The sequence below is a fragment of the Strigops habroptila genome, chromosome 3 (genome assembly GCF_004027225.2).
Source record: "Strigops habroptila isolate Jane chromosome 3, bStrHab1.2.pri, whole genome shotgun sequence".
Classification (NCBI taxonomy): domain Eukaryota; kingdom Metazoa; phylum Chordata; class Aves; order Psittaciformes; family Psittacidae; genus Strigops; species Strigops habroptila.
Window position 1 is genome coordinate 66689037 of NC_044279.2, and position 13782 is coordinate 66702818.

General features: G+C 50.9%; 2 protein-coding genes across 4 annotated transcripts; one reads left to right on the top strand and one right to left on the bottom strand.

The window, feature by feature from the left end:
- Positions 1–59: 59 nt before the first annotated feature.
- On the bottom strand, positions 60–13014 carry LOC115605654 (zinc finger protein OZF-like). Of its 3 annotated transcripts, none has more exons than XM_030480418.1 (4): positions 12534–13011; positions 3837–3941; positions 3222–3429; positions 60–2554 (listed from the first exon to the last, which is right to left on the bottom strand). In XM_030480418.1, exon 4 carries the CDS (start codon positions 2541–2543, stop codon positions 1122–1124), a length of 1422 nt encoding a protein of 473 aa, XP_030336278.1. In that variant the 5' UTR covers positions 2544–2554; positions 3222–3429; positions 3837–3941; positions 12534–13011; the 3' UTR covers positions 60–1121. The 3 variants fall into 3 exon arrangements, with proteins under 3 accessions (XP_030336278.1, XP_030336277.1, XP_030336279.1); XM_030480417.1 differs by having other exon boundaries at positions 62–2557; XM_030480419.1 differs by having other exon boundaries at positions 73–2557; positions 3222–3359; positions 12534–13014.
- LOC115605321 (acrosin-binding protein-like) lies at positions 6416–10510 on the top strand. The gene is made up of 4 exons (XM_030479587.1): positions 6416–6449; positions 8712–8927; positions 9330–9424; positions 9995–10510. Exons 1-4 carry the CDS (start codon positions 6416–6418, stop codon positions 10508–10510), a joined length of 861 nt encoding a protein of 286 aa, XP_030335447.1.
- Positions 13015–13782: the final 768 nt, after the last annotated feature.

A 13782-nucleotide genomic window follows, 5' to 3' on the forward strand; every position in this document is an offset into this window, starting at 1 on the left:
CGGCCGATCTCTGTTCATAATCTCACTCCCGTTGTACGCAAGGACAGAAAACTCTATTATAGAGAGGGAAAAAAAGGTTTTATTTAGGATGGAAACATGTAGCTAGTAATAAAACATAGCAATATAGAGGAGGTTTATATAATACACAGCCATTAGCATAGTAACAAATGCAAATGTAGTAATTCCTAACTCATAACGCTGAACTTTGTATGTTAATACTTTACCAACAGTAGTGAGCTAAAGAAGAGTATCATAGAAAAGACTATAAAACTGCAAACAGTCTCTGGACTACCAGTAGGAGCTCATCGTGTGCCAGTTCAGACTAGGACACAGGGGGGTGGTGGTCGATATTTCTTTTGGTTAAATAAGGTAAGGCCACACTTTTGCCCATGTTTTGTTGATACCACAAGTTGGAAGGTGCTCAAAACCACCAAGGACAAATTTAGGAGAAGCTGCCACAGACCAGTAAAGGGCAGCATTCCAACTGGAAATGCTTGCACATCCCTGTTTTGTGGGGAAAGCCACGACAGTTTTGTGTTACTCAGGCTTGCGTGCGGAGGTAGGAATTCATTGTCCTGTGTAAGATTTGGAAAAGAGTTAGAAAAGACAAACAGATTGAAGTTCAGCTCCAAAGTCTCAGACTCAAAAGATTTGGAAATGCCTTGTCAAACACTGGGTTAACTTACTATATTCATGAAAAATAAGGGAAGGTAATAAAAAGAAAGTTCCTAAGACCACCACAGTGTCTAAGAAGCTAAAGTTTTGAGTCAAAACCAAGCTGGAACTTTGTATTTTGATCTTCACCTTAGTTGTAAAGTTATTTTACGAGTCTGATTCTCCCTGATTCTACCGCATATTCACAGCCCCCATTTACGCAGAAGCTGGTGCCCGTTCCTCAGGCTCTCTGCACTCTCCCTAAACCACCAGCGCCTGGCTCTTAGGACTGACTCCTTGCTTCCAGACCTCCTAATGGTTTTTGTGCTGCTGGGGTAAGCACCCAGCCCTGGCACCAGTTACTGTGTCTCCAGTCAGTCTCTTCCCACCATAGTTCTCATCACCCACCTTTTTCAGGTACCCCCAATCACTGCTTTTGTTTCCCGCTCCGAACATCCACTCCAGCCCTATGGCAGAAATGAGGTGGAAGTGAGCATTCTCCTACCCAGCATACATTTATAAGGTGTCTTGGCTGCGTGGATCTTCAAATGCACTTTAAGCGTTGAGCTTTTCCGGAACCTTTTCCCACACTCGCCGCACTCGTAGGGCTTGGCTCCTGCATGGATCCTCAGGTGGGCACCGAGGGCTGAGCTGTGCCTGAACGCTTTTCCGCACTCCTCGCACTTGTATGGTCTCTCCCCGCGGTGGATCCTCAGGTGCACGTTGAGAGCCGAGCTCCGCCGGAAGCTGTCCCCGCACTCCACGCAGATGTAGGGCCGTTCCTCGGTGTGCGTGCTCTGGTGCTTGGCCAGGGTGGAGTGGTCGCTGCACCTCCGGCCGCACTCAGCGCACTGGTAAGGGTTGGGCAGGAGGCTACCATGGTATATGGGCAAGGCTGTCCCACCATGGACCCGGCGATGAGTGGTGAGCGCCGAGCTCTGGCTAAAGCCCTTCCCACACACAGGGCACTTGTAGGGCTTCTCACCCGTGTGCGTTCGCATGTGGGTCACCAGAGAGGAGCTCTGCCGGAAGGCTTTCCCACACTCGGTGCACTCGTATGGTTTCTCTCCTGTGTGGATCCTCTGATGCCGAATGATGGCCGAGCTGTCCCGGAAACGCTTCCCACATTCCTGGCACTTGTGGGGCTTCTCCCCAGTGTGGACTCTCCGATGTATGATCAGGGAGGAGCGGTCGCTGAAGCTTTTCTCACACCGGGGGCAATTAAAGGGTTTCTCACCCTTGTGGCTCCGCTGGTGGACAATGAGGTGTGAGTTCTGGCTGAAGCTCTTCCCACACTCGTTGCACTGGTAGTGTCTCTCTCCCGTGTGGGTCCGCTGGTGCCTGATCACATTGGACCTCTGGCTGAAGGTCTTCTCACACTCACTGCACTGGTAGGGCTTCTCGCCAGTGTGGATCCGCTGGTGTTTGATCAGGTCCGAGTTGCGGGTGAAACTCTTCCCACATTCAGAGCAGCTAAAGGGTTTCTCTGCCAGGTGGATCCTCTGGTGCTGGTTTAGGTACGAGCTCCGGCTGAAGCTCTTCCCACACTCAGGACACTCATAGGTTTTCTCTCCCACCTGCTGAATCCAAATGGCACCATTCCCACACATGGTTTGGTCTGGCTTGTCACCAGCAAGGATAACCTTGCTGATGCGGGCTCTACCACTGTTGTCGTGCTTCCAGACTTCCATCCCACAGGGAGTTACCATTGCCCGCCTCTCTCCGTAAGATGTCTCTACCTCGCTTTCTATCTCCAGCTCCTGCTTGCAGCCATGTCTTTGAACGGCGTCCTGGAGGGTATCTCCTTTGAGCACTCGGGGGGGGAACAGATGCAGTTCAGCTCTCACAGGACTTCCCTGATGAAGCTTGCCCTTCTGTGTGTCGCTCATGGTCCTGTCACCTGCTGGAGTGAACAGAGGAACTAGCAATGAATAACCCCCCTGCTTCTCTGAGGGAGAAGTCCAAACAAGGCAACCGTAGCATATCAGCTACCATTAACTAACAGTGCAGGAGACAGCCCCTCGGTATCTGCTCCGGGCAGGGAGAGGGCACAGAGACTGAGTATGGGAGGGGAATGTGACCCAAGGATGGGCAGCCACTGTGGCACAGGTCGCAAAAAGGGTCCTCTGTCAAAAAGTTACAGCCCTAAAGGACAAAACCTGTCACTTGCTTATCCTCACAGTTCCCATGTCTAGCGAGGTTAGAGGAACGTCATCACTGCTCTCCTCAACAACACCCACTGTAGCTGCTTCTCTTCCCGTTCTCTGTGATTCACTGCTCTTCTTCCAGCATTCCCAGGCTTAATCAGGGAAGGAAGCAGCCAACACCACAGGAGCATCCACCCCTGCCAAGTAGACTATTTTCTTCTTCTTTCCAGTCATAGCCCTTTTCTTTAAAAAAAAAGCCGTACATATTCTGCAGCAAATTGTACCTAGATTTTGTCTACAGAACAGATAGTCAAGTGAGTGGAAAGATAAACTGTTTTATTAATCAAGCATGGAAATGAACAATTAGACTGAAACATTCAGAGCTTTCTGATTTTTTTATTAGTTATAAGGAGAACACACCTCAGAAATGGATGCTGGAGTGTGAAGTAAGACGATTAGCTGGATGGCACTGCTTACAGAGTTAACATCATCCTCTTACGTGTGGAAGGTCAGAATATGAGGTGAATGCAGCAGGATAAACCCCTCAGGTTTGGTGATCTGCAGATTTTGGAAGACACCACCGCACTGGTTGTACTGATTCCCAAAGTTTTGTTTACAACACTCAGGGCTGAAAAACATTTGTAGTACAAATAAAGGTACAGCACTGGCCCGAGGCATGCACACCAAGGCAGCAAACCGACCAAGAAAACATTAAAACTATTGTCAGCATGAAAGGAAGAAAAAGCCACACTTTGGTTAGCTGTGCTTTCTAACATTCTGAGTATAGTCTTTGCTGAAAAATACTCAGGATTTGATTTCATTTGGATAGAGCCTTTTTGGAAGGATATTAGATACGCCAGGAGTGTGTTTCATTTTTATCATAACTTGCCTACAAATCTTCCTGAAAGCAGAATCTTTACAGTACGGGAGCAGAGGAGGCAGGATGAGTGCATAGCATGCAGCATAGCACACACCAAATTTTCAGCACTCAGCTCTTCTCTCCCCTTCCCAGACATGCTCTGTTCAATTTCTCACCTGGTGAGCAAACTCTCTGTTGTCTCAGTGTTTAGCTGCTTCTGCCCATAAAGCTGTTTCTCTTCATGCCATCCAGGAGGCTTAAGCCATCAGGGACTGCAGATCCTGATCAGAGGAAAGAAAACAGACATAATAAATACCCATTGTAGTAGCAGTGCTGTAGAGTGAGATTACAGAAGAATAAGTATTTAGGAGACAAAAGCAACCTAGACCAGAGGAAAATGATACCCAGAAACATGAGTCAGGGTCACTGTCTGTCCTGCCACGCACACCGTGACACTGCTTTTTGGGTGCAATAACCAGGGCCAGCTCATGTAGCGAAGCCAGGGTCAACTACACATGCTGCAGAGAGCTGCCTGCCAGCTTGCGGCCTTCTCACAGTGTCACAATGTTCCTCCTGCTGCACCCCAAAACCAAAAATGCCTCCTACTGAGTTTGATGTAAGAAAACCATCAATTCCTCAAACCATTTTCCTTCCATCACCTTTCTTCCTAGTGAACTAAATAAGAACATCATGTGGTTAATGCAGTTCAGCAGTTCCGGTAAAGGGAAAATGCCACCTTCACAACTGGGCTGCTTTCTGTGCCTGTCTGGATGCAGGCAGTGTATTGCCTTTACACAAGGAGTATTTTGCCTGGTTGCTCTCAGTGGCTCAGCCAGGCACGCACAGGTCTGGGTGAAAGAAGAGACTTTGGTCTGCTCACACATTATTGACAGGAGTAGTCCAAAGGCAGAATTTCCTGCCCTGTGCTCCAGAAAAATGGCAATTTGGCTGCCTTGTTCCAGATGGAGTTTACAGGGCTGGCACTGAGCAGGAAAACAGTCACACAGACCTGTTTGTGCATGAACACCAAGGTGATTTGTTCTGGCCAGTTCTAACAGCCAACATGCAATCCCACTTCTCAAGGATCTCTGTTCAGAGCAGAAGTATGCTGCGCGGGAGTGGGGTTTGTGGGATAGAAAATTAGGTCACCCATTTAGCTTGAGCACTATATTTGTGCAGTGGCATTTGTTTAGAGGCATTTTAAGATGCTGAGGGCTCGGTGACATCCTAGAAATGCACAGGTTAAAGAAAGAAAATGCTTAAAAGCTGCACATGGGAATGCCAGCTCTGCAACGGAGTTTCACCATTCTGGTCATGTGGATGCCCACCATGCCACTAAGAGCAAGTGTAAAGTTACCGATGACTGGGTGTTCATAAGAAAAAGAAATGTAAACCAGCATTTTTTCCTTTCAAAATGAGAAAAACTGAACTGGATGTTCAGTGGTGTACCAGAGGAGGGTACCACAACAGACATCAGCTGCCAGACCCTCCTGAAGACGGAGGGAAGATTTCCCCCCCCTGCATAACACCACCACAATAAAAGAAGCCCCTAATCACATGGAGAGCTAACATTCTGCTGGATCTGCCACAGCCTGGAGTCACATCCTTCCTGCTCTCCACCGCCTCCTCCACAGTGGGTTCAGTGGGTATCACCCCCTGAGGAGAGATTGTTTCCAGTCCTCACAGCAGTAGGCAGTGGCTGCAGGCTCTGAGCCCAGGTAAGAGGCAGGGAAGCCAAGATCCCCTTCTCTCTACAAACTCCATCCTCCTATGAGGCAGTGCTGCTCTGACCCTGCTGAACCATCCTCCTGATTTTAGGAGGAGAGAAATGTCCTTGTGGTTCATTTCCTTTCTGCTGTCGTTCGAGGTGAGCATGTAGTCAAAACAGGCACTCTAAAATGGTGGGTGAGCACCTACAGAAAGCAGACAATGGATGCAGGAGACAGCTGATGTTGTGCAAAGCCAGGCAGGTTGTGGGATATGGCAGAAAAGCACATTGTGCAACAGGTAGTAAAGATCTGTCCCTCAAAAAGACACGAAACCTGAAGCGCCACCAAGCACCAGACGGGGACAAGGTGCCAGTCTCCAGAACAGCCATGTTTGGATAAAGCCGAGTCCCCAGGTAGTGTCCTGGCTGATGAGGTGACGCGGTCCTTATGAGGCTGAATGAGGAACAAGAGGTGACCTGTAGCATGGGGAGGCGATGCGCTGCACCAAGTTCTTGTAATGACAGACAGACACAAGCCCCAGAGGGACTGCCCCATGAAGGATGTCGCTGGTCGGGGATGGGAGAGCCACCACTAAGACCACAAGCCTCTGGGAGGCAGGAGGGGCATGGAGAAAAGAAAGCTGCAGTGGACATCAACCTGAGAAAACCGAACATATTCTGTGAGGGCTTTCTCTGAGTTTGGACCTGGTGGCACAGCGAGAAGGAGGGCAGACCCTGCTGCAGCAGGAGGTGGCCTGGGTCCAAACTCAGCCTCACTCAGCAGGCGTCCACCACTGCCTTCCCCAACACAAAACCCAGCGCCAGGCAGGGCACAGACCTGGCGGCAGGGCAGGAGGGGAGGCAGAAGGAGCATGGGCAGGAGGAACAGTTGGAACTGAGGTGTCTGTGACGCCACCAGACATTCCACTGGTGTTGGCGAACCCAGTGGGGCAGGACAAGGACACAGGCAGGCAGGCAAAGCAGCGAATGTGACACCTCCAGCAGCACAGCAGGTCCCAAGCTGTTACAGGCATCGCTCACAGCGTGATGTCGGCCACATGGGCTTGTCTGGTTTTGTCTGGTGAGTGGGACACATCTCTCTTTCAAGCCAGGTTGTGAGGAACAACAACCAAACCAGCTGCTCTTTACCCCTCCCTGTCACTCCTCAGCTTTGGCAATTTCAGGGCAAGAGGAAGAGACAGGAGCACCCCTGAATGCCTCAGATGCAAAGAGCTTAAAATTTTGCCAGTCTTCACTGATTGGAGCTGATATTTTATTCATCAAGGAGGGCCAGAGAGTGACCTAGGAGCCAGGGAGGAGGACTCGGAGCTGGATGCAGTGGGCTGAGGCTGGAGCAGAGGTGGAGATTGGGGATGTGATGATGGGGACAGCTGGGTGGGTAAACTGGACATGAGCACAAAGGCAGAGATGTAGACATGACTCACAAGGCCAGAAGGGAAGAGCTGTCCAGGTGAAGTGAGACAGGAGGCAGGAGAAAGAGGTCTGAGGGAAGACCTTGGCTAAAGACAAACAGAAAGGGGTATAGCTGGAAGAAATGGATAGAAAGGCCAGGCTGCTCTGGCCACATCCTAGCAGGAGACCCTGGAGGGGTCCACTATCCCCTGGTCTCCTCATTCCCCTGCTTTCTGCAAACGCACGCACAGTCACCTGGCAGAGTGTGGTGCTCTCCTCTCCTACTGCCTCACTGAGTGCTCAATAACCCCTGCTGTCCTCCTGGGGGGAAAGGTTACATGCTTTTCTTTGATCCTGCTGCATCTACAGACACATAGGTGTTGGTAAGTTAGCATAGAGGGTAATAAGACATAGGCTGTGAGGAAGCTTTTAAGTTAGTTTTTCTTAAAAAAATCCCCAATGCCCTATGCTAAGAGAACATTACAGAGGTTGCAAAGTCAAACTTGGAGCATGCCTGAATCACACTCATTTTGCAGTGTTAGATTTCTTCCCTCTGTGCATGGGCATGGTGACCCAGCTCTTTAATTACCTGGCTTCAATGTTTTCACATGGGTTTTGGCTTCTTTAGTCCCTTGGATGGACACTGCCTTCCTAATGAGCAGCTATTCAGTATGTTGTGTTGCCCTTATCATTCAGTGTTTGACACTGATTTATTTACTGATCCCATTTGAATTCTGCTGTAGACAGAATGACTCATTTTCTCATTAACTTCTTACATACTCTATGTTTTAGAGCTTTACAGCTATTAATTGGTTTCTACTGATTTTGCAAATGGCAAAATGAGGGCAGAGAGGGATTAAAGTCAAAAACATCTGCTACTTTTAGAATCTCAGTTTGAGCTATTTCAGCCCTGGCTTCTCAGAATACATATGGTAATGTAGCACTTACTTGCCATTCAAAATACACCACATGCAGACTCCAAAACTGCAAGACAGCTCAGCCTTCCTATAAACGGCAACCCACAAGGTAAGGAAAATGCCATTAATAACACACTAAGAAACCTGGTACTTGCCTAGTGTCACACAGGAGCCTCTGTGGTGTAGCCAGGAATAAAACCTACTTCTTGGAAGAGTATCCACAAAACTACCCTTGCAGCATCTTCCTGACTCATTCTTCCATACACCTTCCAATCTGTGGGAAATGAGGCAGATGTCCTGACTGATTCCCTCACAGACCAGGTCCAGTCTCTACACTGAGGGAGCTACCAAGTCTTTAGGAAAGCAGAGTAGATTGCTGTGTACTTAAAGAACATATAAAAAGCATATGCAAGAAGAGATGAGAGTAAGATTGCACACGAAGCTTTTATTTTTGGGCACATCTAATCTCCAAAAGTTTGATTTCATAAGCTTTCATAATGTTCTTCACAGGGAAGAACTGGCTTTAAGTTTTGCGTCAGGGTTCAGTGAATGCTTGGACCATTGTAAGGGCAGACACACACACACTGGAGCATGCTCCATTAACTCGAGGGGTTTGGACCCACTTATCTGGAGAAAAAGAATTTGCAGAGGCTGAAATCTTGAAAGGAAAGAGTTTCCTTGCCCCACCCTGACAACAGAGCTACATTCCCAGTTCCAGCCATGATTTCCAAGACATTTATCCCAATTCAAGATTTGAACCTCCAGAGCTTTAGTGAAGGTCCTTCAGCCACATACTGCCCACCAAACACTGCACCCCTTTCAACATGGGCAGAGGTGGTTTTCCCCAAGATCTAGACCCCCCATCTTGAGCCTGTTACTGCATTTCTCATGTGTTGGATCCTGCATCCAGAGAAGGCACCAGAGATCTGGGTTCAAGCCTTCCAGCTCCTTCGAGTGTGCCATGGTTATCATTTCCTTCTCCCTATGACTCCCTACATTTTACTTTTCACCAGTGCTTTTGGGTTTGGGCTTCAATGCCGGCCCTCGTGGTGGGAAGACGCAGCAGCTGGGAACACCGCTCTCCGACCAGGAGTATAACCAGTTCTTCAGGTTCCTCTGGACAGCCCGCCGTGCCAGCACTGCCTGCCTCCTTCGCACGCTGTACGGCTGCCAGTACCCCTTGGTCCAGAGGCTGGATGAGTATGAAAACCATGGAGTCATCCCTGAGGGTAAAGACAACCATGACTCCCAAGGGCAGGCAGATGGATGGGTGGGCATCCTGCACGGCCAGCACTGAGCTACTCACTGGGAGGGATGGAGACTCAAGAACTGGTGGGGAAAAGGGTGGATAGCAATCCTACGGTGAGGAGAAGACATCTGCTTGTGAGCATCCTCTCTCACACTTGATTGCATCTACATGTCCTTAGGACCAGCTCCCTCTCACACCTAGGGTCATGAAGATAACCAAGAAGTGATGGGAGTTTCTCACCAAGGCTCAGGGAGGCACCCAAATGGCCATGGGGCTTTCCATGGAGGGATGTCATTCGACAATGAGGTTATTGCTGATGGCTGGTGGGACCCCGGCACTGGAGTTTACAGCTGAGCCTGTGTCTTTATTTGCCTCTTTCTAGGGCCCATATGCTCTGAACTGCCAAAAAGTCCTATCTTTCCTGACTTCTGCACCTTTTCTTTTTATCGCTGTACTAAGAAAAAGTATTTCATTAAGGTGAGTTATTTAGCTGTTTCCTGAAGACTGTGGTGTGCTCTGGGCAAGCAACAGGCAAAAGGGAGAGCCCTGGAAATAAGGAAGTGGGAAAACAGGAGGGAGGCTAAAATACAGAGAAGATCCAAGAGAGCCATGGTCAGCCCACCTTCCAGGGGCACTCACACCAAGCTGACTAGCTTACACAGATGGCACCTGCAGCCACTTACCAACAAGGAGACTTTGCAAAAGGTATTCTTCAAGAAAATGAACCTTTGAGGTTCAGCCCTTAGCTCCACGTCATTCCCAACCTAGTCAACACTATCTAGGTTACTGCATGAGAAAGGGTGATTCATGAAGCCTAGAAGAGAAGGAAAGTAAAGAGAAAGACAACTGGGAGTCACGAGGAGATATTTATAGGGAAACTTGACAAAGAAAGGAGCAGAAGGTTTCTTTCCTTTCTTGGGCTCATCTTTGTAGGAGTGGGAAAGATGGGACTGTGCAGTGAGTGCTAACCCTACAGAACAGGGGGGTGTCTAGGTGCCTGCTCCTGAAGCGCACTGCCTCTACAGGGGAGTGTTTTCTCTTCCACAGAGGATTGCATGCCCAGGAGAGAGCGAAGCCAAGCCGGGCAGCACACGAGCCTTCAATGACATGAGCGCTGATGCCATGTTGTCCAGCATCTTCAGTACCCCGCCACTTCTCCCCTTACATCCCACAACCACCCCGCCAAGCGGCTCCAGCCCTGACAAGGACATAGTTGTCAGGGCTCCAGCCCCAACAAGGAAGATCCCCACCTCCTTACCTGCAGGCATGCCACAGTCGAAGCGCATGCAACTAAATCCTTCTGACCCACATGCCACAGAGGTGAGAGCCAGTGGCCAGCAGCAAGGACAGCTGCCCACCACTGACATGCAGGATCTCCTCCTGAGGCTACAAGATAGCCAGGTGCAGAGTTCACTGCAGACACTTCAGTTGCTGACCATGGGGAAAGCAGTGCCGGAAGAAGAGTTGCAGGCTGCCGCCCAGGAGCTGCTGGCAGCCCTGAACAATGTGAGAGTGTCTCAGCAGGCAAGCAGCACTGATAAAAGGCACAGAAGAGAGAAGTGAGCAGCCAAGGAGGATCAGCCATTGCTGCTCTTCTACATGGTGTAGAATCAGATATGCTGTTTGAGAAGGGACGTACGGGAACATGGAAACAAGAGGAGTCCTCCCTCCTAGGCCTGAGGCATCGTCAAGGTCAACAGTGCTTCCCCAGGCCAAAAGTGTGGGAGACCCAGGTATGTGAAACGGTATTGCTCAGGATTCAAAAAGAAGGATGTTATCCTCTTGGAAATAACTGTATTGAAGAGATAGTGTCCTCTCTCACAAAACCTGTTCACTCGCTATAGTTCAGTTTGGGAGATGGCTGTTCTTGAACAAGGCGTGATGGAAAAATAATCCTTTTTTCCTGACTGGTGTTGTGTCACCACAACTGGCTCTCTGTCCTGGGCAGAGAGATGGGGTTCATTGTGTCATTCAATGAATGTTATGGGAGAACACTGGCCAATCTTCATCAAGTAGTGGTGTTCCTACTCAGAAGCATTAAGGGAAGAATCTTCTTTGTAAGTATGTGTGTGAATATACATACATATATACACATGGGGTGCTCTCTAAGTGCAGGAAGGCCTTAATTCCAGACGGTTGTCAGCTACTTCTGAAATGATGCTATGAAAAACACAGGATAAATACTCATATTAAGAACCTCTTCTTGTCTCTCTCAGAAAACCAGGGAGTCTAATTTATGGGAACTCAGGCTGAAGTGCTATTCCTTTTATAAACACTGGACATAGCTGTGAGTAAACCTGTGTGAAGCCATCTGAAGCCTGCTCTTGCTGCTAAAAGCAGAGTGGAACTCTGCAAGAACCAGCTCCAGTTTTTCAAATCTCCACTGAATAAGTTTAGAGCTACCTCAGACTTTAAACTGCAGTGGTCGGTTTCAGCTTTCAGGAGACCACAGTTAAAGTGAGAATCCCCTATTCACCTTTCCTCCCACTGGCCTTCCTGTAATCTATTCCCAGGGCTACGAGGAGGAAGGGGACAAAGGCAGCTCTCCTCATGGGTGCACCACACCAAGCACATCCCTGCAGGGAAGGTCGCGGATGTTTGTCTCCTTTACACTGAGGGTCAGGGATGTCCCCTTAAACTGAGAGTTGGGGATGTCTGTTCTCTCTACACTGCCTAAGTGACACAAAGACAGTTGAGTGAAATACAGGCTCTGACTCTATCCATTGAAGCAAGTCCTTAGAAGAGCTCCTTAGAAAATGATCTTAAAATTACAGGTCCTCCATTTGTCCTGGGAAGCATTATCTTTCCCAAAGCTGAAGGTGGACCACATGTGGGAAATATGCAAGCCCTTGAGCAAGAGTGCTCGCTTGCTTTCATGAAGGGCTGCCCAGTGCATAGTCCTCACTGGATGAGATCCATAATACAGCACAGGCTGCTCTGACCTCATCCTGGCACACCAGCTCATCCTCCTCTCCCTACGGACCACCCAAACCTGCCACAGCCCCTCCTGGGGCACCAGGGCTTCGCATTCCCTCTGTTGACTGGGCGGTGACAGCCCACCGGGCATCGCGGGGGCATCTCTTGCAGCAGCCTCGGTGACCGTCGGGTCCCGGTGCGCATCGCCCCGTGTGGGTCGGTGCACCCGTGGGGCTGCCACGCTCATGGGGTTGCCAGATTTGGCCTCAGCGACCCAAACGCTAGAGAGACACTAACCAGGTGGCTCCGGCCGGGCCCCCACGACACGACGGCCCTGGCCGCGGCCTCTGGGCCGCCCTCCCACCGGAGCTGCGGGGTCTGAAGGCCGCGGAGGGCCGCGCATCCCCGCAGTGACCGCCGGCTCCGCACCGGCCCTGCCCGCCCGCTGCGCACCTCCCGGCCGCGGTCCTCACCACCTGCCCGCCCGCCGGCCGGCCCCGCGGGCTGCCCGGCCCCTCGGCGCTGTCACGTCGCTCCCCGCCAGCCCCGCGGCGGCCGCCCCAGCAGAGCCCCGCGCTGCCGGCCCGTTACTTCGCGGGGCTCCGCTCGCCCGGCCCGGCGCCGCCCCGCTTTTGTTGCGGAGGAGCCGCGCTCCCGCCGGCGGACTTACCAGGGCCATGTGCGCGGCGGCGGGCCGGGGCCGAGGCCGGGGATGAAGCAGTGGCGGGCCGAGGGGAGGCGGGGGACGGCAGCGGGGCCGGGCGGCGGCGCTGCGGGGCCGCTGTGCGAGGGGCGGCGCGGCGCCCTCCGCTCGGCTCCGCTCGGCTCCGCTCGCTGGTGTTAACCCCTCTCTGCGCCGGGCGCGGCCCCGCCGCATCACCCGGAGCCGGGGGTCTCCGGGGAGGGCCCGTGCTCCGCGCAGGGCCGCCCCCGGGAGGGAGGGAGGCGGCGAGCGGAGACCCGGCGGTGCGGCCTGGCGGGTCACCGCCGTGATGGAGGAGCTCGGGTCACACCTCAGGCGTACGGTGCTCAGCAAGACACCGCACCACGGAACTGCGCACCATCAATTCTCAGTGCTCCTTGTCCATGTTTCCCAGCACTGGCTGTGTTTTACCGTGTCGGCAGGCGCTGGCACGTAGGGAAGCACCAGTGCTACAGCCAAAGCCTAGAGCTGCTTTCTGTCTCCAGCTCTCAGTGACAGGATGGTATTTTCCTCCTTTCGGAGACTTTATTTCAGGTGAGCGGAGGCTTCACTCTGCTGCTGTGCCCAAAGGTTTTCTGAGATGCTGGTCAGTAGCATCTTTTGCTGTTTGGGTACAGCATAAGACATCCCAGGGCTTATGCCACAGGAAAGGGTCCATCCACCCCAGGCAAAATTCACCTCTCACTGTACATGCTGCAAGTGCTGTGTATTCACAGGCATTTAGCCAGGTATTTTTTCCCTAGGGGAATGCAAGAATATCTGTTCCCTTTGAATAAGAGTAAGGGGGAGGCTGAGGTACATGACAATAAGTTTCTAGTGATGACTGAAATATTTTCTATAGGCTTTTGAGAAAAATGGTGTGGAAGTGTTAGCCAAGCCCAACACATGTGCAAATGAAGTTTTTCATTCTTCAGGGGGCAGCTGACTTATCAGTGGCCCCTGGATATTTCCCCAGCTCCTGCAGAAGCCTCCGGATCATGGGAGATAGAAAAGCACTAACCACACAAGCAGAGAAGAACAACAACATGCCCCATAGGTGATTTCAAGAAAATGAACTTTATGATTCAGGAACTTGGTAAATTCTGGGAATTTCCTTATTTTTAATTGCCCTCAGCAACACTAAAGAGGTTGCTCCTCTCCACCTTAACAAGAGCCCAACTGTCCTCCCTTCCTACCCATGTTTAACAACTTTTCCAAAGGCAAAGGGAACGGGGTC

Excerpts from the sequence above, each read along its gene's own strand:
- LOC115605654 (XM_030480418.1), bottom strand. The coding sequence starts at position 2,543 with ATGAGCGACACACAGAAGGGCAAGCTTCATCAGGGAAGTCCTGTGAGA.
- LOC115605321 (XM_030479587.1), top strand. The coding sequence starts at position 6,416 with ATGTCGGCCACATGGGCTTGTCTGGTTTTGTCTG. Across the intron at positions 6,450-8,711 it reads GGCTTGTCTGGTTTTGTCTG|TGCTTTTGGGTTTGGGCTTC; the intron begins GTGAGTGGGACA and ends ACTTTTCACCAG. Across the intron at positions 9,425-9,994 it reads AGAAAAAGTATTTCATTAAG|AGGATTGCATGCCCAGGAGA; the intron begins GTGAGTTATTTA and ends TCTCTTCCACAG.